At 25.7% G+C, this 26,046-nt stretch overlaps 3 protein-coding genes across 4 annotated transcripts; 2 read left to right on the top strand and 1 right to left on the bottom strand.

The window, feature by feature from the left end:
- Positions 1-87: 87 nt before the first annotated feature.
- LOC123270697 (biogenesis of lysosome-related organelles complex 1 subunit 2) lies at positions 88-24,998 on the top strand. Of its 2 annotated transcripts, XM_044736858.1 has the most exons (5): positions 140-163; positions 234-272; positions 2,685-3,204; positions 6,029-6,036; positions 24,622-24,998. In XM_044736858.1, exon 3 carries the CDS (start codon positions 2,698-2,700, stop codon positions 3,193-3,195), a length of 498 nt encoding a protein of 165 aa, XP_044592793.1. In that variant the 5' UTR covers positions 140-163; positions 234-272; positions 2,685-2,697; the 3' UTR covers positions 3,196-3,204; positions 6,029-6,036; positions 24,622-24,998. The 2 variants fall into 2 exon arrangements, with proteins under 2 accessions (XP_044592794.1, XP_044592793.1); XM_044736859.1 differs by lacking the exon at positions 234-272 and having other exon boundaries at positions 88-163.
- On the bottom strand, positions 3,484-9,133 carry LOC123270699 (elongin-C). Its single transcript, XM_044736860.1, has 4 exons — positions 9,009-9,133; positions 8,865-8,922; positions 8,583-8,776; positions 3,484-3,836 (listed from the first exon to the last, which is right to left on the bottom strand). Exons 2-4 carry the CDS (start codon positions 8,895-8,897, stop codon positions 3,695-3,697), a joined length of 369 nt encoding a protein of 122 aa, XP_044592795.1. The 5' UTR covers positions 8,898-8,922; positions 9,009-9,133; the 3' UTR covers positions 3,484-3,694.
- LOC123270696 (sister chromatid cohesion protein DCC1) lies at positions 9,391-14,455 on the top strand. Its single transcript, XM_044736857.1, has 7 exons — positions 9,391-9,573; positions 10,926-11,093; positions 11,152-11,353; positions 12,684-12,876; positions 12,953-13,264; positions 13,346-13,529; positions 14,321-14,455. The coding sequence occupies exons 1-7, from the start codon at positions 9,557-9,559 to the stop codon at positions 14,421-14,423; spliced, it is 1,179 nt and encodes a 392-aa protein (XP_044592792.1). The 5' UTR covers positions 9,391-9,556; the 3' UTR covers positions 14,424-14,455.
- Positions 24,999-26,046: the final 1,048 nt, after the last annotated feature.

Here is a 26,046-nt window from a genome sequence, read left to right on the forward strand (position 1 = left end):
TATTCTCATTATTTTGCTCAGTTTAAACACACATAACCTCAAAATCTATACTGACAGATTTTTTTGACAGTCGGATTTTATATGTATATTTTTCGATCGTTATTTTACGATAAATATATATAAATATATGTTGATAAATATATTTATATATTTATTTTAATACGTAAGTATTAATTTTTTATAAATTATTAATTAGTTGGGATTTATTTCATCTAATTTATGTATTTTTTTAGGTGTTACATTTATAGTTGTCAGGGAGAAACAATAAAAAGGTAAAAATTTATTTAATTTGATTGTTGCGCGCATAATAATTTAAGTTTTATTGTTGAAAAAAAATAATTAACTATTGGGGAAAATTTATGACACTGAAAGTAGCGTCAGGTAATTTTTGTTTATTAAAAAAAATTACTTACTGTCATAATTTATTGATAAGTGGGATGAATATTAAATTAGCAGATATAATTTTAAGAATTATTTTGATAAATAAATTATGTCAAAGAAAATTAGAAAAAATAGTTGACATTTAGAAAATTAAAAAAATACAATTTTTTAGAAATAATTTTTTCGGGGCAAATTTATTTATTAAGAAAAATTAAAAAATTGTCAAGTGACTGCTAATTTTAATGTCATACAAATGGGTCATGCATTTTTTTTTTATTTTATAAAACTGAAATTAAGGTTTTTCGGATTGATTTTATAAAGATGTTTTTTTTTTTTTTTTTTTTTTTTTATTGAAATTAGAAATTGTTTAAAACATAAATTAGCAGACATTTGACAATTTTTTTTATTTTTTTTTTTAAATAAATTAAGACTAGAAAATTATTTTTTATAAAATTGCGCTTATAATTTTTTAAAGCTTTTGAAGATGAAATTTTTTTTAATGGAAAAAATCATTTTAAAAAAAAATTTTTGATATTTCGAAATTTTTAAAAATTACAAGTACAATTTTTTAAAAATATTTTTTTACCTATAATTTAATAAATAAAAAACGTCGGCTAACTTTAGAATTATAATTAAAAAAAATTTTTTTTTTGCTATAATTAATGTGACATCAAATTTAGCAGTTGACCATCTTTTAAATTTTATTTAACAATCAAATTTGTTTTAAAAAATCATTATTAAAAAATTGCATTTTTAATCTTTTTAATTTCTACATCTCAATTTTTTGCTATAATTAACGTCTTGAAAAAAATTATCACATGTCTCAATTTAAATAACAATTATTTAGAATCATAATATTTTTTAATTCATTAAATTAATAGTTTTATAAATAGTATGAAAAAAATATTAGCAACCTTGCAGTCACTATGTGACTGCCCGTGACTTGTGAACTATAAAAAAATAAAATTTATTGAAAGAGCCTTCATTTGAGTAGCCACATGCATTTTGATATATTTTTCATATATAAATATATATAAATACCTAAATATATGAAATATATGAAAAATTGATGTGGGTACTCAAATAAAAGGTCTCGATGAGTGTAATGTCGGGATGAGCTTATATCTTTAAAAATGTCAATAGTTCACAAGATATTTGTTAAATTGCACTGTACTTTTTTAACTATTCACGTTCTTAAAGATATAAGCTCATCCCGATATTACACTCATCAAGAGCTTTCATTTGAGTACCCACTTGCATTTTTGACATATTTTTCATATATACATATATGTAAATACATAAATATATGAAATATATGAAAAATTGATGTGGGTACTTAAATGAAAGGTCTTGATGAGTGTAATGTCGGGATAAGCTTTTATCTTTAATAATGTCAATAGTTCACAAGATACAAGGTCATTTCTTAATTATTGATATTTTTAAATATGTAAACTCATTCTGATGTTACACTCATCAAGAGCTTTCATTTGAGTACCCATTTGCATTTTTGACATATTTTTCATATATAAATATATATAAATACCTAAATATATGAAATATATGAAAAATTGATGTGGGTACTCAAATAAAAGGTCTCGATGAGTGTAATGTCGGGATGAGCTTATATCTTTAAAAATGTCAATAGTTCACAAGATATTTGTTAAATTGCACTGTACTTTTTTAACTATTCACGTTATTAAAGATATAAGCTCATCCCGATATTACACTCATCAAGAGCTTTCATTTGAGTACCCACTTGCATTTTTGACATATTTTTCATATATACATATATGTAAATACATAAATATATGAAATATATGAAAAATTGATGTGGGTACTTAAATGAAAGGTCTTGATGAGTGTAATGTCGGGATGAGCTTTTATCTTTAATAATGTCAATAGTTCACAAGATACAAGGTCATTTCTTAATTATTGATATTTTTAAATATGTAAGCTCATTCTGATGTTACACTCATCAAGAGCTTTCATTTGAGTACCCACATGCATTTTGATATATTTTTCATATATACATATATATAAATACATAAATATATGAAAAATTGATGTGGGTACTCAAATGAAAGGTCTCGATGAGCGTTATGTCGGGGTGAGCTTATATTTTTAAAAATGTCAATAGTTCACGAGATACAAGGTTATTTCTTAATTATGTATCTATTGATAGAGAATACCAAATTTAACCATAAAAACCAATTTTATATATTGTTCTCTTAATAATATAGATTTATTTTTATAAAATTTCATACTGTTTCATGTAAATAATAATATAAAATTGAATTCAACAGATAAATAAAAAAAATGACAACAAACAGCAATGAAGTTACAGAAGATATGCAAGATAATAAACCGCATTTTATCGACACACCTGAGCACGATCATTCAAGATGTCATTCACCAAAGCATGGTACAACATTATCAACGAGCACCAGTAGTTTTGAAGCATTGGATCCTCATGATCCCAACTTGAGTCGTTTAGCAACAACGATGTTCGAAAAAACTGCTGAATATTTACAAGATGAATTAACATCAACACACGCTGATTATCGATTACTTGAGAGATTGAATAAAGAGACAATAGCTAAGTACGCTGAATTAAAAACAATTTCTACTAATGTATCACAATCATTGGATGCGTTAAATCAAAAATACAAAAAATTACAGCCAGTTTTGGATAATATTAATCAAATTGATGACAGTGTTGCTAAGTTAGAGCAAGCTGCTTATAAATTAGCGGCTTATTCTAAAAGATTGGAAGCTAAATTTAAAGATCTTGAAAAAGAAACTCGAAGTAAATAAAATAAAATTATTTTATCATAAATTAATAAATATATTTTCAGTTTTTTTTAACTAAAATTTTTTTTTAATTAAAAAAAAATTATTTAGTTTGTTTGAAAAAAAAAAAAAAAAAAAAAAAATAAAATTGTTGGGAATAAATAAAATAATTAATACTTTTAGAAATTGTATTTATTAGTAAAATCTACCTTACATAATTGATAATAATAATGTTTATATTATTGGTTCAATAATTAAATGTAAGAATGCCGTTAATTACTGATGACTATATTATTTAATAAAACTTATTCGTATTGAGCTGTATATTCAGTATGTTTATTACAGATAAAATAAAAGTATGCACTAATAGATAAAATAAAAATAATAATTGAAATAATATTAAGTAACACGAATTTCAATTGGCAATGTATAAAATTGTAAAATGTTTACATTGTAGTAAGGCCTAAAGATTCTTATTAATTGTTATTCGTGTTACAAGCAAGCTTATGTAACATTAAAGTCTTTAACAGTCCAAGAAATTACCGGCCATCAACAGTTCAATAGCAACCTCTGGTGCGATTGGAAATTCAGGGATTTCTGTACTGCTGTTGGTGTAACGCACTTTGTAGGTGAAATACATGCAAACTTTTTGGAGTACGTGAGATCTGAAAAATAGGAACAATATTTATGAGTTAATTTATTAAATAATCAACGATAAAATAAATGACACTGAAATTAGCTAACTCTTGACAATTTTTTTTTAGAAATAAACTAGGTCTAGAAAATTAAAAAAAATAAATTTATAATTTTTTCGGAGTTTATAATTATGTAGTTTTTTAGATAATTTTTTTTTTTATGTAATTTGAGGTAAAAGCCCCTATTATTGGCATCCTATTTAGTTTTATTATTTAATTTTTAAAATCTGTTAATAATCACAATTTTTGATATTTCATGATATTCCAAGACATAAATTATTTACCGCGAAAAAATTTTATTTTTTCAAGTAGGCTAAAACTGTTTATGGGTGATTCTCTGTAAGGACGTCTTAAATCTGTACAAAATTGTCTGACCAAATTATTTTTGATTTTATTAGAAAAAAAATTAACAAGGGCTACAAAACTATCAGCTTAATCATAATAAATAAACAGCCGAATTAATTTTTGCTTTTTCGATATTTGTGTGTCTTTTGCCATATAACATGACAGGGGACTGTTTTTTTCTTATCAAATTGAGAAAAATCAAGCAAATTATTTCAATGCATTCAACTTTTCAAGTTCTCAATGAATGTTTACATTAATTAGAATAATATTTAGACTTATTGATCCAATTTTATAAATAAATTATAAATAAAAATAGTTGCCAGGGGACTGAGTTTCTCGCGGCCCAGACACATTTTTCCAGCACAAACGGTGTTTTGACACTAAATAAAATGGTGATAAAGCGCTAACAGCCCTATAGTTATTAACTCAAGGCTATTTAGATCCTTATAAACCTTACAGAACATAACATAGTACGCTGGATTGTAATAATAATAATAATAATAAGTTTTATTTGTATCACAAGTTTTGTGTTTTACAAAGATTACAGTCGTTTTCTCTTTTTATTTTTTTATACTCTTTATATACTAATACTTAGTTCTCTATTCACATTAATTTTTCTTATCCTAATATCACTTTCTTATTTTTGGTTTGCACTATTTCTACTTTACAATGTAGTTTTGCTATAATTGCTTAAATTATATTGTGACTGTGCTACCATTTCTCACTTCACTTTCGGTTACTTTATCCTACACTACTTTTATTTGATTATTTTCTCATCATTTTCCATGCACTTACAGTCGCATGCGTGCTATTTTACCTCATCTACCTACACAGCCTCTGTATTATCACTACTTTTTTTACATTCATCCTTTTCACACTCTCTTGGTATTGCCTCTATTTCTTTTATTAATTTGCAAAACTCCTTGCATACTTTTCCTTTTAATTTCTCAGTTATTTTAATTCTCATAATATTTTCACTGTCTTTGTAGTACGCTGGATTGTTTTTTTGGCTTTGAACTTCTGGCAGGAGGCTGTTCTTAAAATGCCTGGGACAAACTTTGGTTTAATGAATTTAATGAAACAAATTAATTTTCGGTACTTTTCATTGAAGAAGATTGTTAGTTAACTAATTAAGTTTATAAACATTATGGACCAAATTATATATTATGGACTAATAACTTAAAATTTAATCTTAAAGTTTTAATTTTGGGAGTGGGACAGCCCAGGGGACTGTTATTTCGGTGGTTTACGAATTTATAGCAAAAAAACCAAAATTTATTTCATTTTAATTTTCAATGCTCCAAATAGAAATGTTTTTTTACTTTCATAATAAATTTTTTTTAGTAACAAAATAACAATTTTTCTAATAAAAAAATGCCTGGGACAGCAAAAAACATCCTTACAGAGAATCACCCTTATACGTTTTGTAATTTCTAAACAATATCGTTAAGAAAGACCTTATTTTCAAATCCAGATTTCTCAATGTTTTTTTCATGTAATTGCATTGTTTAAAATTATTTTAGATTATTTATAGTCTAAATAACCATATAATCATTTATTTATACTTTATCGAGTTAAAATTAATTTAAAAATATCAGATGTCAATGATAGGGACACAAAAATTAACTTGCGTCAACTAACGACATAGGCCATAATGTAAGGTAACCAACCCCCTCAACATACATATCAACGTATTAATGTTTACAAACTGTCATGTGATTTTATAAGAATCAAAGTATTTGAGACTAGAAAAAATTGCTAAAAAAAACCTGGTAAAAAATATAGAAAAACTAGATCTTAAATGAATTTTAAAATAATAAAAATTATTGATAGTTTTGCTTTAGTTAGTAAAAATGATTATTGTTAATATAAATTTAACTGTAATAAAAGACCTGTCAATAATGAGGTCAATGGTATGTCAATAATCGGCTCTTTGATTTTTTTGCGCTGTCAATAATACATACATTCGACCTGTTGGTTTTAAGTTGATATAATAATTATTAAATTTATTGTTATTAAAGTTAATTAATTAAATTAGAAAAGTAAAAACAGTGATTAGGGTGTCCTATATAAAAAAAAGTTGACAATATTGATTTGAAACATAAAAAAATTCAAATATTCATCACTCTTATAATGTCAATAATGGGGGCTTTTACCTTATTTGTTAAAAAAATTTTTTAAATTATCATATGTCGCTTTACTTTAGTATCATTTAAATATATATTTATCAATGAAAATCAAATTAGCAGACATCTGACTATTTTTTTTATTTTATTCATCAATTAAGTCAGTACCAACAACAAATTTGCATTCATAAAATTTTCAAAGTTCTATATTTATAATTTTTTTTATTTTAGTAATTACTTTGTTTAAAAATTCTAAAAAAATTATCAAATGTCTTAATTTCAGTATTATATTTAATGAAAATTAATTTATCAGATATTTGATAAATTTTTTAATAAATAAATTATAGCAAAAAAAATTGACATGTAGAAATTTAAAAAATTACAAGTGTAATTTTTTAATAGTATATTGTGTGACTAGGGATGAAACAAAACGATTTCAGACCAGAGTGAAGTTGCCTGCCCGAGCGAAGCGAGGGCTGGCATCACTCGGTCTGAAATCGTGTTTCATCCCGCGTCACACATTATATTTTTCATATAAGTTGCATTAAAAATGCGAATTTCAATGTCTGGAGCCAACCAGAACTAGATAGATTCAGACGAACAGCGAAAATACCATTTTATTATGAAACTTATAATAAAATAGAAAGTAATAGTTTATTTTTTACCAAACATTATTCGTAAATTGACAAGTTTTCTTTTATCATTCTTATTTATGCTTAATAACAGAATTATAATATGTCAGTACAGTTAACGGTTAGAATGACAATTATAAAGGTATAAAATAAACAAACAATTGATAGGATTGAAAATAAAGCTGCAACTTCACCTCGCGGACAGAAAATCGTCATTTTCTGTCCGTCGGGAAGAAATAATTGATACCTGCCCGGCACAGTCGCATTGGTCTGAAATTGTCTAGTTTCGGTTGGCTCAACAGGCATTGAAACTCACATTTTCAATGCAGGTTATATGAAAAAATATTTTTTACTTATAATTTTTAATTATTTAAAAACAAAAATAGTCAAATTTCTGATATAGTATATTACACACCTAGGGAAGTAAAGTAAGAAATGTCTCAGATCACATGTAATTGTTGGCCGAGGCGAAGCCGAGGTCAACAAACATGTGATCTGAGGCTTTCTTATTTACTTCCCGTGGAGTGTATACTATTTTTTTGTCCAACGAAGGCGGAAAGCGGCAACTTAGTTTAGCGCAGCGGGACGAAAGTTGTCACTTTCCGCCCGGAGGGCAAAAAAATATTTTTTTACTTATAATTTTTAATTATTTAAAAAAAACAAAAATAGTCAAATTTCTGATATAGTATATTACATACCTAGGCCAGTAAAATAAGAAAAGTCTCAGATCACATGTAATTGTTGGCCGAGGCGAAGCCGAGATTGACAAACATGTGATCTGAGGCTTTCTTATTTACTGGCCAAGGTGTGTATACTATTTCTCTGCTCGACGTAGCCGGAATGTGGCAACTTTGTTTAGCGCAGCGGCCAGAAAGTTGCCACTTTCCGGCCGGAGGGCAGAAAATAATTTTACTATCATTAATAATTTTTCGGAAAAAGTGTGTTTGTTAAATAAAATGGTCTAGTCACTGCTAAATTAAACAATAGTGAAATTAGCAGACATTAACAAGTTGTTTATATTTTTTACGTTAATTAAATTATAACAAAAAAAATTTTTTAAATTATGATAGTGAAGTTAGCTGACAGCTGTCAATTTTTTGAATTTTTTACAATAATAAAAAATACTTCCAAAAATTTACACTAATAATTTTTTTTAATTTTCACATGTGCAATGTTTTTGTTTAATTTTTTTCATAATAATTTAACTGCTATTAAGTTATCAAAAAATTTTTAAGTCTGTCAGCTTCAGTGTCAAAAAATTGCATGCATTGTTTTATAACATTGAAGTTAGTCGACGTTTTTAATTTTTTAATTTTTTTTAATTATTAAATTAGAACTGAAAAATAAATTTAAAAAATTGGACTTAGAGTTTTTTAAGTTTTTTATAAATGAAAATTTTTTTGTATTATTTTGCAATTATTTTTTTAATAAAAAAAAGTTTTAAATTTCGGCTAACTTAATTTTCATCATTGCTTTTAAAATTTTCTACACATGGAATTTTTAAAAAATATTTTTGTTATAAATTTTTCAATAAAAAAAATAACAAAAATTGTAAGATGTTTGCTAACTTTATTTTCATAAAACTTAAATGTCATTGATGCAAATAAACTTACGGAATTTCACGAAAATTAACTTCATTGGCTTCATTTTCAGCAAACTGTCCCGGTCCACTTAACATAGCTTTGATTGTACCACTGGTCAAAGCATGTTCGCGCTTTATGATAAACTCATGACCATCACTGCTCACCAGCTTTACATACATGGCATCTGGACCTTCACATCCTCCGTAAGTAGCACCTGACTCGGACTGTCAATAAAAAATAAATTAACATGCTTCGATTGTCAAAATAAAAATAATAAAATTAAATTAAATAAAAATAAAATTAATTATTTACTTTTTCGGTATGCATATTTATGTCCGATGACATCGCTCGATCACTAGGCTAGTATAACCTGAAAAATACAAATTAACTTGATTAATTTAATGAAAAAAACATTATAAATAATCTAATTAGATAAAAGTTATTTTAAATAATTACAGTAAATAAAAAGTCGCTGATTTTTTTAAACAAAAGGCACAATAATTAATAAAAATATATTTGTTACAGTGTAAATGACTGGATAGACAGAATAATGAATAATGATCGTAAAGTATAAGCGCTCGTGTTGTTTCGGGTATCTTCGGACACACTCGAATCAAGGTCGGTAATTTTTTTAGTTTTCCAATTTATCATCAATTATTTCACTTAAAAATTTTTTATTTCCTATTAAAATGTTAAAATAATAAAAAATTTATTAAAAAAAATTTTTTTTACCTGATATTTACAACAATTATAATTATTTAAATGAATTAAATTTATATTAAGTGTGTAGACATAATTTGGCGGGAATTATGCGGCACCATTTTGACTAAAATGGCGCAGTCAGTTGTTGTCAGTTGCTTTTGTTTAGATTTATGATCAAGCATTCATTGTCAGTCTTGAGTTAGATTGTTTATGTGAAGTGATTGTTATTTTAATGAAAGTAGATAAAGTGTTGTTTATTATAACTTTAGCTAATTCTATTGAAGTTATTCAAAAAATTTATCATGGGAGATGACACAAGGTATTGTGCTAATGTGTAAATTTATTTATTGATAATTTATTTTCATTATTTTTTAAGTTTTTTAAAATGATACTGAAATCAACTGACAGCTGACAATTTATACAAATTTTTATGAAAATAAAGTTAGCTGACATCTAAAAATTTTCATGATTTTTTTTATTAAAAAATTGTAACAAAAAAATGAAAAAAAATTTTTTTCATTTGTTTAAAACTTCAAAAACTATAAGCGCAATTTTTTAAAAATATTTTGTAGTTATAATTTAATAAATTTAGCAAAATAAAAAAAATAAAAATGTCGGCTAACTTTATTATTATAATTTTTTTAGGTTTTATAAAAAAAATTTATGAAAATTAATTTAGCAGATATTTCATCATTTTAAGAATTTTTTTAACAAATAAATTATGTCAGAGAAAAAAAAAAATTGACAATTAGAAAATTGAATAAATAAAAAATGCAATTTTTCAGAAATAATTTTTTTGAGCAAATTTATTTATTAAAAAAAATTTTTAAATGGACAAGCGACTGCTAACTTTAATGTCATAAAAAATTTGCACGATAATTAATTTATCGGATATTTGTTAATTTTAAGAATTTTTGTAACAAATAAATTATGACAATAAATAATTATAAAAAAAATTGGCATTTAGAAAATTTTAAAAATTAAAAATGCAATTTTTTTGAAGAAATTTGTCTGTTAAAAAAAATAAAAAAATGTCAAGTGACAGCTAAATTTAATGATGAAAATTGTTAGCCGACACTCAAAAATTTTTGATTTTTTTTTTTAATTAAAAATTAGAACTAAAAAACTATTTTTAAAAAATTCCACGGATAATTTTTTAAATTTTCTACATGTGAAAATTCTTGTTTTAATTTTCTAAAAATTATTTTTCAATAAAATAAATTTTCAAAATTTTCAAATGTCGGCTAATTTAATGTCATAAAATTTGCAGTTGTAATTTTTTTTTATTTATGACATAATTAAAGTTAGCAGTTACTTAAAAATTTTTGAATTTTTTTTAACAAACAAATTTATTTTAAAAAAATTGCATTTTTTATTTTTTATAATTCTAAATGACAATTTTTTTTGCCATAATTTATTTGTTACAAAAATTCTTAAAATTTAATAAATATCTGCTAAATGTTTTTTTTTTTTTGTTAATTTATTTGCTGAGTAATTTGAGGAATAGAATGTGAAATTTAATATTATTCAATTTTATTAGTTACTTTATAAAAAAAAAAAAAAAAAATTATTGCTTGCTTACCCTTAGAATCAATATGTTGTCAGTAATAAAATTAAAATAATTATTTACTTATTTATTTCAACGACTTATGGTATTTGTATTATTTTTAGGGAAATAAGAGATGATGATGACATTTTAGCAACATTAAATTTAGCAAAATTAAATCAATCTCAAGTAAAGAAAATTTGTCAAGTCTTGGAATACCAGCATGGTGCTAGTGACATTAAATTGCTAGAATTAGATGATCACATGCTAGAAACTCTTGAGCAAGGAAAAACGTAAGTGAAATAATCATAATATTGTCAAGATTAGTAAAAAAAAAAAATTTTATTTTAGTTTATTTTTCAAAGGAGAAAAAAACGATGCTGTACTTTTGTGTACTGACACTCGTACGTATAAAATTGAAGAAGCTGAAACATCGAATTCTTTGTTACTATGTCCAAATTTAAAGTTTGTAAAAGATGTTCCGAAGTCTGATGGAGACAAGATAGAAATAGAAAAAATTCCTACGCGAGGGATTTTTCACAAATATTTTGAGGTGATATTTAAAATAAATATATGATAAAAATTTTTTATTGATTTAAAAATATAAATCTATATTATTAAGAGAATAAGAAAAATTTTGTCTCTAAGATAAAGATATGATAAAATAAGTTTTTTTCGTCAAATTTAGTGTCATTGTAAAGGTCTTGACTTAAATTTGTGCCTTTTCAAGGTTTCACATCATTCTTACCGATAGTCAACTTATGATGAAAAGTATTTAGGCTGCATTCGAAAATGCTCTATCTCTAGATACATAATTGAGACATGACCTTGTATCTTGTGAACTATTGACATTTTTAAAGATATAAACTCACCCCGACATTACACTCATCGAGACCTTTTATTTGAATACCCACATCAATTTTTCATATATTTATATACATTATATATATCGATATATAGAAAATATATCAAAAATGCATATGGGTACTCAAATAAAAGCTCTTGATGAGCGTAACATCAGGATGAGCTTACATCTTTAAATACGTCAAGAGTTAAGAAAGGACAGTGCAATTTAACAAATGTCTTGAGAACTATTGACATTTTTAAAGATATAAGCTCATCCTGATGTTACACTCATCGAGACCTTTCATATGAGTACCCACATCAATTTTTCATATATTTCATATATTTATATATATTACATATATATAGATATGAAAAATATATCAAAAATGCAAGTGGGTACTCAAATGAAAGCTCTTGATGAGTGTAACATCGGGATGAGCTTATATCTTTAAATACGTCAAGAGTTAAGAAAGGACAGTGCAATTTAACAAATGTCTTCAGAACTATTGACATTTTTAAAGATATAAGCTCACCCCGACATTACATTCATCGAGACCTTTCATTTGAGTACCCACATCAATTTTTCATATATTTATATATATCATATATTTATATATATCATATATATATATGAAAAATATATCAAAAAATGCATGTGGGTACTCAGATGAAAGCATTTGATGAGTGTGACATCGGGATGAGCTTATATCTTTAAAAATGTCAATAGTTAAGGAAGTACAATGCAATTTAACAAATTTCTTGAGAACTATTGACATTTTTAAAGATATAAGCTCACCCCGATATTACACTCATCAAGACTTTTCATTTGAGTACCTACATAAATTTTTCATGTATTTTATATATTTATATATATGTATATATGAAAAATATATCAAAATGCATGTGGGTACTCAAATGAAAGGTCTCGATGAGTGTAATATCGGGATGAGCTTATATATTTAAAAACGTCAATATTTAAGAAAGTACAATGCAATTTAACAAAAGTCATTGTTTAATAAATCAATTTTTGCTTTTAGAGTTCAATTTGTAAACCAGAAATCAACAAATTAATTTATTTATTGGAGCCTTCGTCTTTCAAGGGACCAGAATATGAAAAGTACATTGAAAAAGAAACCCTATATGATTGGGATAGACTTTTCAGCAGTATCCAAGCGAGTGAAAAAGAATTGAAGCATGCAATAACTCAATTTTCTATTCCAATACTTGATGGTATTTTTTAGAGACTGATATAATTAATTTTATTTTTGTAAAATAGTAAATTTATTTTTTTTTTTTCAATTTTTAGGCTACTATAGATTAATTTCATTCGAATTTGAAAGCAAAGCCTTGACACTGATGCTAGATTTTATGGAAGAAAATTCTTGGAAAATAAATTCAGTAAATAAAGAAGAAACTTATGAGGCTTTGCAAGATTTAATACCAAGACCAATATTTGATACTATTTTTCATAAATATGCTGTGAAAAATAGTGACGATGATTTGTATACTTATGATGAGAAAAATGTGTGCAGACGTTTGGCTGAAGTTTTACTGTCTAGCTCACCTGTTAATGACTACGATCGTTTTATGGAAGCTTGGAAATTGGCAACTCCTGATAGTAAATTATTTTTTAAATAATTATTTATTTAAATAGTTATAATTATTGAATTTTATATAATTAAATTTATTTGTTTTATAGGTATTAATCCGAAATTAGAACACTTATATGGTACAGCAGTTATTGTGTGGAATGCTGAAAAACAGAGAAAAGATATTGTATCGTTTCCTGAATCAAAACTTTCGAGCGACGTAGTAAAACGATTTAATGAGTTATTTGAAGTTAAAAATAAATGGACTGCTGAAGAAATCAAGCCTTATTTATTGTAAGTATTTTTAATTTTTCACTGATGAATACTGAGAAAAAAAATTTACTTAAAAAAAAAAAATGGGCATTGTGACAAAAAATTAATTTGTTAAAAATTTTATACAATTTTCAATTTTTAGCTGATGAAATATAAATTTTTCTAACATAAAAAAGTCATTGTGAAAAAAATTTTTATCTTTACATTGCTCATTTTTTTAAAAATAATTTTTTTTTCTCAGTGTATTTACTAGTAAGGTAAAAGCCCCAATAGATGATCACGTACCAGTATATGATCACTCCATGTATTTGTATATCTATATTCATAAATATAGGTATACATCATATACTGGTACATGATCATCTATTGGGGCTTTTACCTTAATATTAAATAATAGGACCTCGGTTTTAAAAATTATAGTATATTACACACCTAGGGAAGTAAAGTAAGAAATGTCTCAGATCACATGTAATTGTTGGCCGAGGCGAAGCCGAGGTCAACAAACATGTGATCTGAGGCTTTCTTATTTACTTCCCGAGGAGTGTATACTATTTTTTTGTCCGACGAAGGCGGAAAGCGGCAACTTAGTTTAGCGCAGCGGGACGAAAGTTGCCACTTTCCGCCCGGAGGGCAAAAAAAGTATTTTTAAAAAGACATTTAAAATCAAACATTAATATGTTTTAAAAATTTTTTTAAAATAGACTTGAAAGTTTCTAATTTATTAAAGTTAATTTAACTGAGGTTCTATTATACTAGCTTAGTTTTTACTAATTAAATAATTTTTGTAAATATATTTTTCACTCTATCTTTAGAAATATGTCATCTGCCAACCTCAGCGTTGACTTCTTACTGACTAAGCACACTCGATCATCAATGGTCAAAGGAATTAAATATTATAGTTCAAAATATAAATAAGTAAATATAAATAAAAATTTTGTATATTTATATTAAAAAGAAAACAAATATTAATTTTCCGTAAATAAATTTTTTACATTGTGATAATTAATTTCAAACTATTTTATAGTTTATGAATATTATAAGAAAAAAGGAAGAATTTTTTAATGGATTCTTTTTCAATGTCCTGATTTCAGTGGTAATAAATAAAATTGAATAATAAAAGACAATTTAAGTAATGCAAAGTGTAATAGCGATATAAATTTATATTAATGAGTCATACATTTATTAAAATAAATTTTTATGATACTAAAATTAGCTGAGGTTGAAAAATTTTTGACTTCTTTTTATTAATTAAAATAGAAAAAGCAAACTTGCGGTCACTATGTGACTGCCGTGACTTGTGAACTATAAAAAATTAAAATTTTGCTTCATTAAATAATAACTTTTGTTAAATTGTACTGTATATTATTAACTATTGACGTTTTTAAAGATATAAGCTCATCCTGATGTTACACTCATCAAGAGCTTTCATTTGAGTACCCACATGAATTTTTATATATTTTTCATATATACATATATATAATATATATAAATATATAGAATATATGAAAAATTGATGTGGGTACTCAAATGAAAGGTCTCGATAAGTGTAACCTTAGGATTAGCTTATATCTTTAAAAATGTCTTAAGTTGACAAGGTACAAGGTCAGTTCTTAATTATTGACATTTTTAAAGATGTTAGCTCATCCTGATGTTACGATCATCAAGAGCTTTCATTTGAGTACCCGCATGCATTTTTGATATATTTTTTATATATACATATATATATAGTATATATAAATATATAAAATATATGAAAAATCGTTTGGGTACTCAACTGAAAGGTCTCGATAAGTGTAACCTTAGGATTAGCTTATATCTTTAAAAATGTCTTAAGTTGACAAGGTACAAGGTCAGTTCTTAATTATTGACATTTTTAAAGATGTTAGCTCATCCTGATGTTACGATCATCAAGAGCTTTCATTTGAGTACCCGCATACATTTTTTATATATTTTTCATATATACATATATATAGTATATATAAATATATAAAATATATGAAAAATTGATGTGGGTACTCAAATGAAAGGTCTTGATGAGTGTAATCTCGGGGTGAGCTTATATCATTGAAAATGTCAATAGTTGCCAAAATACAAGGTCAATTCTTAATTATTGACATTTTTCAAGGTATAAGCTCATCTCGACGTTACACTCATCAAGAGCTTTCATTTGAGTACCCACATCAATTTTTGATATATTTTTCATATATACATATGTATAATATTTATAAATATATAAAATATATGAAAAATTGATGTGGGTACTCAAATGAAAGGTCTCGACGAGTGTAACATCAGGATGAGCTTATATCTTCAAAAATGTCAATATTTCACAAGATACAAGGTCAGTTCTTAATTATGTATCTAGAAACAGAGCATTTTCGAATGCAGCCTAAATACTTATCATAATAAATTGACTATCGGTGAGAATGATATAAAACCTTGAAAAGGCACAAATTTAAGTCACGACTTTTACAATGACACTAAAAAAACCGATTTCATCATATATAACTATCTTGGAAACAAAATTTTTCTGATTCTCTTAATAATATAAATTAAAAAAATTGCACGTATAGTTTTAAAAATAATTTTTCAATAAAATAAATTACAAAAATTTTCAGATGTCGGCTAATAAATTTTCATTGAATATTTTGGCTTATTTAAATGATCAAATAAATTTTGACAATGTTAATAATATCTATGAAAGTGACAGATAGTATTGAATAAATGTTAAGATATAGTCGGACGCATTAATGCATTACAGTCAGACGGATAGAGTTAATAATTTAAAATATGTCCATCTGTGACTCATAAATATTGTATAATTTTATGAGCAGTTGGTTTAAACGTTACTATGTTGTGTGGAGTGACGGTATGTAGTTCGTAGTATATAGATACAAGATATATAATATATACAAGTGTGTGAGATTCAAAATTACCATCAGCTGAATATTAATCATATTCTCTTTGCGTCTCTCTACCCTTCTGTATTCCCTTCTAGCCCCCCGGCAGTATACGCCAACGTCTATTTTATATATCCTCTAGACTCTTACATATTTATGTGATTCCCAATTATTCCGCACTTGTAAGTTAATTTATATTATTTTCATGCTCATCCGATATAAATAATAGCTTAATTAACATGACTAATAATTAGTTGTTGTTGAAGTAAGTGTGTTAAGATAATGTGAAAAACATAATTTTATACATCGGTTGGCTGATATAGAAAATTTAACAAAGAACAAATATAAATAATGGATTTTTAAATAATAGTTGTAGCGGAATTTTTTTTTAAAGTATTTCTTGGAAAATTACAATTTTAAACTCATGCAAGTACTACGTAATTAGAAAATTTATTTATTCAACGAAACAGTGATCTAGTTTTTGATGTACTTATGTTTTGACAAGATAAAGAATAAATATAAGTACAGAAAAACCTCATTAGTTGACGAGATAAAATGTAATTTTTTAATTATTGATATTTTTGAAGATATAAGCTCATTTAGATGTTATATTCATTGAGACCTTTTATTTAAGTACCCACATCAATTTTTCATATATTTTATATATGTGATATATATTATATTTGTGAAATATATGAAATATATAAAAAATGCATGTGGGTACTCAAATAAAAGGTCTCGGTGAGTGTAACATGGAAATGAGTTTATATTTTTAAAAATGTCAATAATTAAGAAATGATATTGTATCTTAGCCCCAAATGGTATTTTTAAAGATGTAAGCTTATCTTGACATAGTACTCATCGAGACCTTTCGTTTGAGTATCCACATGAATTTTTTATATATTGGATATATTTTATATATTTCACAAATAATATGTATATAAAATATATGAAAAATTCATGTGGGTACTCAAATGAAAGGTCTTGATAAGTGTAATATCAAGATGAGCTTATATCTTTAAAAATATCATTAGTTGACTAGTTGCAATTTTGTTTTTTAATAATTGACATTTTTAAAGATATAAGCTCTTTTTGATGTCATACTTATCGAGACATTTTATTTGAATACCCACATGAAGTTTTTTATGTATTTTAGATTTATATATATTTCTGATATTTGTGAAATATATCAAATATATGAAAAATTCATGTGTGTACTCAAATGTAGGTCTCGATAAGTGCAATATCAAGATGAGCTTACATCTTTGAAAATACTATTAGGGAACAAGATACAATGTTATTTGTTCATTATTGACATTTTAAAGATATAAGCTCACCCTGATATTACACTTATCGAGGCCTTTTATTTGAGTACCCACATGAATTTTTTATATATTTTATACATATAATATTTGTGAAATATATAAAATATATGAAAAATTCGTGTGGGTACTCAAATGAAAGGTCTTGATAAGTGTAATATCAAGATGAGCTTATATCTTTAAAAATATCATTAGTTGACTAGTTGCAATGTTGTTTTTTAATAATTGACATTTTTAAAGATATAAGCTCTTTTTGATGTTATACTTATCGAGACCTTTTATTTAAGTACCCACATCAATTTTTCATATATTTTATATATTTCACAAATATCATATATGTCACATATATAAAATATATGAAAAATTGATGTGGGTACTCAAATGGAAGGTCTCAATGAGTGTAACATCAAGATAAGTTAGATAAGACGAAATACAATGTCATTTCTTAATTATTGACATTTTTAAAGATATAAGCTCACCCTGATGTTACACTTATCGAGACCTTTTATTTGAATACCCACATGAAGTTTTTTATATATTATATATATATATTTCTGATATTTGTGAAGTATATAAAATATATGAAAAATTCGTGTGGGTACTTAAATGTAGGTCTTGATAAGTGCAATATCAAGATGAGCTTACATCTTTGAAAATACTATTAGGGAACAAGATACAATGTTATCTGTTCATTATTGACATTTTAAAGATATAAGCTCACCCTGATATTACACTTATCGAGGCCTTTTATTTGAGTACCCACATGAATTTTTCATATATTTTATATATATAATATTTGTGAAGTATATAAAATATATGAAAAATTCGTGGGTACTTAAATGTAGGTCTTGATGAGTGCAATATCAAGATGAGCTTACATATTTAACAATACCATTAGGGAACAAGATACAATGGTATTTGTTCATTATTGGCATTTTTATAGATATAAGCTCACCCTGATGTTACACTTATCGAGACCTTTTATTTAAGTACCCACATGAAGTTTTTTATATATTTTATATATATGATATTTCTGATATTTGTAAAATATATAAAATATATGAAAAATTCATGTGGGTACTCAAATGAAAGGTCTCGATTAGTACAATATCAAGATGAGCTTACATCTTCGAAAATACCATGAAGGAACAAGATACAATGTTATTTGTTCATTATTGACATTTTTAAAGATATAAGCTTATTCTGGTGTTACACTCATCGAAATCTTTTATTTGAGTACCTACATGATTTTTTTTATATATTTTATATAAATGATATTCGTGAAATATATAAAATATATGAAAAATTCTTGTGGGTATTCAAATGAAAGGTCTCAATGCGTTTAATATCAAGATAAGCTTATATCGTTAAAAATATCATTAGGTGACGAAATACAATGTCATTTCTTAATTATTGACATTTTCAACGATTTAAGCTCACCGTGATGTTATACTTATCGAGACCTTTTATTTGAGTACCCACATGGAGTTTTTTATATATTTTACATATATGATATTTCTTATATTTATGAAATATATAATATATATCAAATATATGAAAAATTCATGTGGGTACTCAAATGAAAGGTCTCGATTAGTACAATATCAAGATGAGCTCACATTTTTGAAAATACCATTAGGAAACAAGGTACAATGTTATTTGTTCATTATTGACATTTTTAAAGATATACGCTCATTCTGATGCTACATTCATCGAAACCTTTTATTTGAGTACCCACATCAATTTTTTGTATATACTATATTTCTGATATGATTATCTTAAGTATATCATCCTTTACTTTAAATATATATCAACAAGTTAATAACAATTAAAAAATTTTTATATAAGAAATAATGAACTATTATATTTTAGCAAGAAACTTAAAAATGAAATATTATTTTTACATCAGCTTCAGACATATATAGAATATATCATTCATCCTTACTATAATAAAATAACAAGTCTTAGCCTTGTAATGCAATTAATTACTATGAAGTCCTTAATTAAGTCACTTACAAAGATATACATTAATCATACCCTAACAACAACTACATACATTACTCCGTCTCATAGACTAATCACCTAGTTAACTGGTAATTAATCACAAAACCCTTGACTATACAACCACCCCGTATCACAATGACGTCCCAATAATATCCCAATCATGTTCCAGTGATGTGGAGACAAAGGATCAAGTCTCTCATCATAATGATATTCACAACAAGCGTATGATAATCACGAAGGCCATTTGCCTGATCAACGTCCAGTCTTTGCGATATGTATGTCCATTTATAAATATATCTATATATGTATATACGTGGGGTGACACGGATGTACAATCCCACGTTTCGTGATTTATAGGACAGGGCGATGAGTACGCGATGGAAGACCACGTCCTATCCCTGACGGAAGCATGTACTGCGCCATTAAATTCAATACAGGCACCCAGGAACTCCCAGTAGGTCCATGTAAACTCGCGTCATGTATAATATCTCTCACATACCAGTGTCTATCGCTCTAGGTACATGATAATACCAACCGTAATTACATGTTATATATTTATTTTATATTTTAAATAAAACTTGACGCGATCAAGAATAAATTTGAGTACAGAAAAATATAATTAGTTGGCAAAATACAATGTAATTTCTTAATTATTGACATTTTTAAAGATATAAGCTCATCATGAGGTTACACTCATCGAGACCTTTCATTTGAGTACCCACATCACTTTTTTGTATATTTTATATATTTCACAAATATCATATATAGAAAAAAATATGAGAAATATATAAAAAATTGATGTGGGTACTCAAATGAAAGGTCTTGATGAGTGTAATATCAAGATGAGCTTATCTCTTTAAAAATGTCAATAATTAAGAAATTACAGTGTATCTTGTCTCCTAATTATATTTTTAAAGATATAAGCTCATATTGATATTACATTCATCAAAACCTTTCATTTGAGTACCTACATGAATTTTTCATATATTTTATATATATCACAATTATAACGAATATCAGATATACAAAATATATATGAAAAATACATGTGGGTACTCAAATGAAAGGTCTCGATGAGTGTAGCATGGAAATCAGTTTATATCTTTAAAAATGTCAATAATTAAAAATGACATTATAACTTGTCAACTAACGGTGTTATTGAAGATATAAGCTTATCTTGGTATTACACTCATCAAGACCTTTCATTTGAGTACCCACATGAATTTTTCATATATTTTATATATATCACAAATATAACGAATATCAGATATATAAAATATATATGAAAAATACATGTGGGTACTCAAATGAAAGGTCTCGATGAGTGTGACATCATGATGAGCTTTTATCTTTAAAAATGTCAATAATGAAGATATAACATTGTATCTTGTCAACTAATGATATTTTTACAGATATAAGCTCATCTTGATATTACATTTATCGAGACCTTTTATTTGAATACCCACATGTATTGTTTATATATTTTATAAATATCACAAATATATCGAATATCATATATATACCAAATATATAAAAAAAATCATGTAGGTACTCAAATGAAAGGTCTTGATGAATGTAACATGAAAATGAGTTTATATCTTTAGAAATGTTAATAATTAAAAAATGACATTGTAACTTTTCAACTAACAGTGTTATTGAAGATATAAGCTCATCTTAGTATTACACTTTTCAAGACCTTTCATTTGAGTACCCACATCAATTTTTCATATATTTTATATATTTCGCAAATATCAGGAATATTATATATGTAAAATATATATGAAAAATACATGTGGGTATTCAAATGAAAGGTCTCGGCGACTGTAACATCATGATGAGCTTATATCTTAATAAATGTCAATAATTAAGAAATTACATTTATTTTGTCTCCTAATGATATTTTTAAAGCTATAAGCTCATCTTTATATTACACTCATCGAGACCTTTCATTTGAGTTGCCACATGAATTTTTCATATATTTCATATATTTCACAAATATCACAAATATATCATATATATAAAATGTATAAAAAAATCATGTGGGTACTCAAATGAAAGGTCTCGATGAGTGTAACATCAAGATGAGCTTATATCTTGAAAAATATCATTACTTAACAAGATACAATGTCATTTCTTAATTATTGACAATTTTTAAATCTATAAGCTCTTTCGATTGTTAATTTCTTGATTTCTTATTGCTCATTTTTTTTTAAATAAATTTTTTTTTTCACTGTATACATACTTCAACATTCTAAAAATTTTTAGTCGAAACCTGACTTTTGAAGAGGGCTCTTAGAAAATAATAATTTAGTAAAACACAAATTTTCCTGGGAAACTGCAAAAAAAAATAGTTGTTTTTTTCTTTCAGCGTGATGTATACATATGTAAATACATACATCGGCAAATATATATAATATATAGTATGCGATTATAAAAAACTCGAATCGAAGTAATATAAGAGATGTATTATGTATACAAACGGTAGAACGTGCTTAGAAATAAATATTTTAGCGCGTATAAACAAATGGAAAAGGAAGTAGTTGACTGGTAGTTTTGTAGTTGGTGGATGGTTCGTTCTTATAACGAAGGAAATAAATTTCCGGTGACATACGGAGTAGAGGAGGTAGCATTCGATAGATAGCAATCGTAATTTACATCGTTGAGCGGGTGTTTGACATTTTCAATCTAAAGGTTCTGCAAGTAGCGCTTGTAAAGAACCACTATTACATTTATATATATTTATACGAATACATATATATTAAAGAGCGATACACGTGAAACTGTGCGATAAGAGAAAGCGACTTTATAATAAATGTCGAGAGAGCATTAGCGGCGACATTACAAGATGCCTCTTGAAAACGTATTAAGACCAAATAGCTCCATCCTTCACATTACCTTCACTCGCTCCAATAACCACTTACCAGTTATTTTACTCCATTAAATGCACTTACATGTACATATATATATATATATATATATATATATATATATATATATATATATATATACATGCACACATGTCTTTCTCCATCTCCATCCCCGGACATACATGTTGGTACCAACAAATATCATTTATAAGGATGTACAATTGGATCTCTACTATTACACATAGTGTATTAAACAATAATTAAACTCTGTAATTTATGCGTGTGAAAAAAATCTTCAATTCTTTGAGTGAAGTTATTCCTTGTAAAGTTATTGAATGAGCACAAATAATAGTTTGAGTAAATAATAGTTAGATGCACCGCGTTAAATCTTGTACTAATATATCTCTGCTCATAAAAGCTTGAAACAAGTCCGAAGTTAATTATATTATATACTAGTAAATTATACTAATTATTATATACTAGGAATTTTACTTATTCCATAAGTCGTTTAAGTAATTATAAGCTTATTATTCAAGGGTGATATTAATTGGATATTAATTAGGATTATGAAATGATATGGGTATTCAAAAACAAGTATTTTCTTATTTATTTCACTATTACAAGTTTTCTTAACAATTTTAAAGATATAAGCTCATTTTGATGTTACACTCATCGAGACCTTTCATTTGAGTACCCACATCAATTTTTCAAATATTTTGTATGTGATATATATGATAATTGTGAAATATATAAAATATATAAAAAAATTATGTGGGTACTCAAATGAAAGGTCTCGATGAGTGTAACATCATGATGAGCTTATATCTTTAAAAATGTCAATAATTAAGGAATGACAATGTAACTTGTCAACTAATGATGTTATTAGTGATATAAGCTCATTTTCATGTTACACTCATCGAGACCTTTCATATGAGTACCCACATGAATTTTTTATATATTTGATATATTTTACGAATATCAGAAATATCATATATATAAAATATATAAAAAAATCATGTGGGTACTTAAATGAAAGGTCTCAATGAGTGTAACATCATGATGAACTTATATCTTAAAAAATTCCAATAATTAAGAAATTACATTGTATTTCGTCTCCTAATGATATTTTGAATTATATAAGCTCATCCTAATGTTACACTTATCGAGACCTTTCATTTGAGTACCCACATGAATTTTTTTATACATATGAGATATTTCACAAATATTATATATATCACTTATATAAAATATATGAAAAATTCATGCGGGTACTCAAATGAAAGGTCTCGATGAGTGTAACATTAAGATGAGCTTATATCATTAAAAATATCGTTAGGTGACGAAATACAATGTAATTTCTTAATTATTGACATTTTTAAAGATACAAGCTCATCATGATGTTACACTCATCGAGGCCTTTCATTTGAGTACCCACATGACTTTTTTATATATTTTATATATATATGATATTTCTGATATTCAAGATATATATAAAAAATTCATGTGGGTACTCAAATGAAAGGTCTCGATGAGTGTAACATCATGATGAGCTTATATCTTTAAAAATATCATTAGTTTATAAAATACAACATAATTTCTTAAATATTGACATTTCCGCAAATATAAGATCGTTCTGATGTTACATTTATCGATACCTTTCATTCTAATACTTATATGAATTTTTTACGGGTGATATTTTTGAAAAAAACAATATAGAATTATTTGGAGTACAACAATATATAACAATTTTCTTTATCCGTAAATTCATGAAAAGTATAAAAATTTTTTTGTTGCAACCTTAAGTGTTTATAAGTAAAATTATGAAACAATTCTTAAGATAAATCCATAAAATTCAGAAATTTTTAAAAGAGTATTCCACTGCTATCAATAATTTATGTAAAACATAAAGTCAATTATAATAATATTTACTGTTAAAAACATGTAAATTAGAGATTCGGGTCTGATTAATTTTACTAAAATAAGACATTATTTATGTATTATTTTGTACGGTCATGTGTTGAAATATTTTTATCTTAAATAATATCTTTAAAGTATTTATGCTTGACAAAAGTCATTAAAAATTTTAAACGTCTACCTTCAGTAAAGTATTAACATAAATAAACAGTCGACAAAATATTCTCATAAGAATTAGTGGAACAAAAAACAATTGGGACATTATTTAGAGTTACAGATCCGTAATTACATCGAGTGTATTTAATTAAGTGAATATATGATTAATTAGAGTGAATAAATCTGAAAATTTTAATTAAAAAAAATCTCATCTATAATTTAGTCACCTACCAGGCTATTATCAACAAAACAACCATAATTTTATTCAACTAAACTGTTTGATTAATGTGATGCATTAATTATGATAATGCATTACATCTCCGAAGTCGAAAAAAAAAAAAAAAACAAATCTAATCGAATAAATTTAAACATTTTTTTCTATACAATTGATTCGTGCATCTAACTATATACATATATAGGTTTTATCTTTCTTTGGGAACCTCTGGCTGAATAATTTATAAAAATCTGTGCGGGGGTCTCAACGAGTTTTACGTACCAAAAGTTGAAACGATGCCGACGCGAGATCCCGGACGCTTTTATAATTAGGCTACGAAACGAATTGCGCCTGACATCATATCGACTACCTAACCCAAACCTAACTAACGAGCCTTCGTTCCATTCGATCGCGCGCGAATAAATCTTCCCTCCGTATCTCTGCCATTATCGTAAATCTTCCGACACCGCCGCCGTTGGAAGTCTGTGCGTGTTGGCTTTTTATTTTACCTTTTTTTTTTTTTATTTTCTATTTTACTTTTATTTATTTATTTATTTTTCTACCGGATAAACCTTTTCGTTTAAATTATACTTGACGTTTGTCATAAATCATAGATACATTAACAAATAATTATTCCTACCATGCTATTTATTTTATCGCTTTTAAATGACTAATTTTCATTATAATCATTTACCACTCAAATCTGTTAAGTTAAAGCCGATTCAAATGGAAAAATTATATTGGAAAATTTTTAAGTTCCTCTCCCGTAAAATAATCATTTAATTCTTATTAAAAAATAAGAAAAATAAAAATTTGTACACTTTAAATATGTCTATTAATATAAATATTAAATATTTTATTAACAAATATTGAATATTTGTTGCTAAAAAAAAATTTTTTTCTATTTTTTGAATAATTAAGATTGTTTAAAAATGCGTAGAATTATTAATAAAATTTTAGATAGTTAAATATAAAAAAAGGTTAATAAATGGTAATTTTATTTTAGTAAGAAAATTCAGACGACGGAATACAATATAAATTTAATTGAGTATTATGTGAAGCATCCGATTCAAAAAAATTTTTTTTTTTCTTATGTAATTTTTTGGGCCGTAATAAAAAAAAAACCGCAGACAAAATAACCATGGATAAAATAATAGGATG

This window comes from Cotesia glomerata, linkage group LG8 (assembly GCF_020080835.1).
Source record: "Cotesia glomerata isolate CgM1 linkage group LG8, MPM_Cglom_v2.3, whole genome shotgun sequence".
Lineage (NCBI taxonomy): Eukaryota > Metazoa > Arthropoda > Insecta > Hymenoptera > Braconidae > Cotesia > Cotesia glomerata.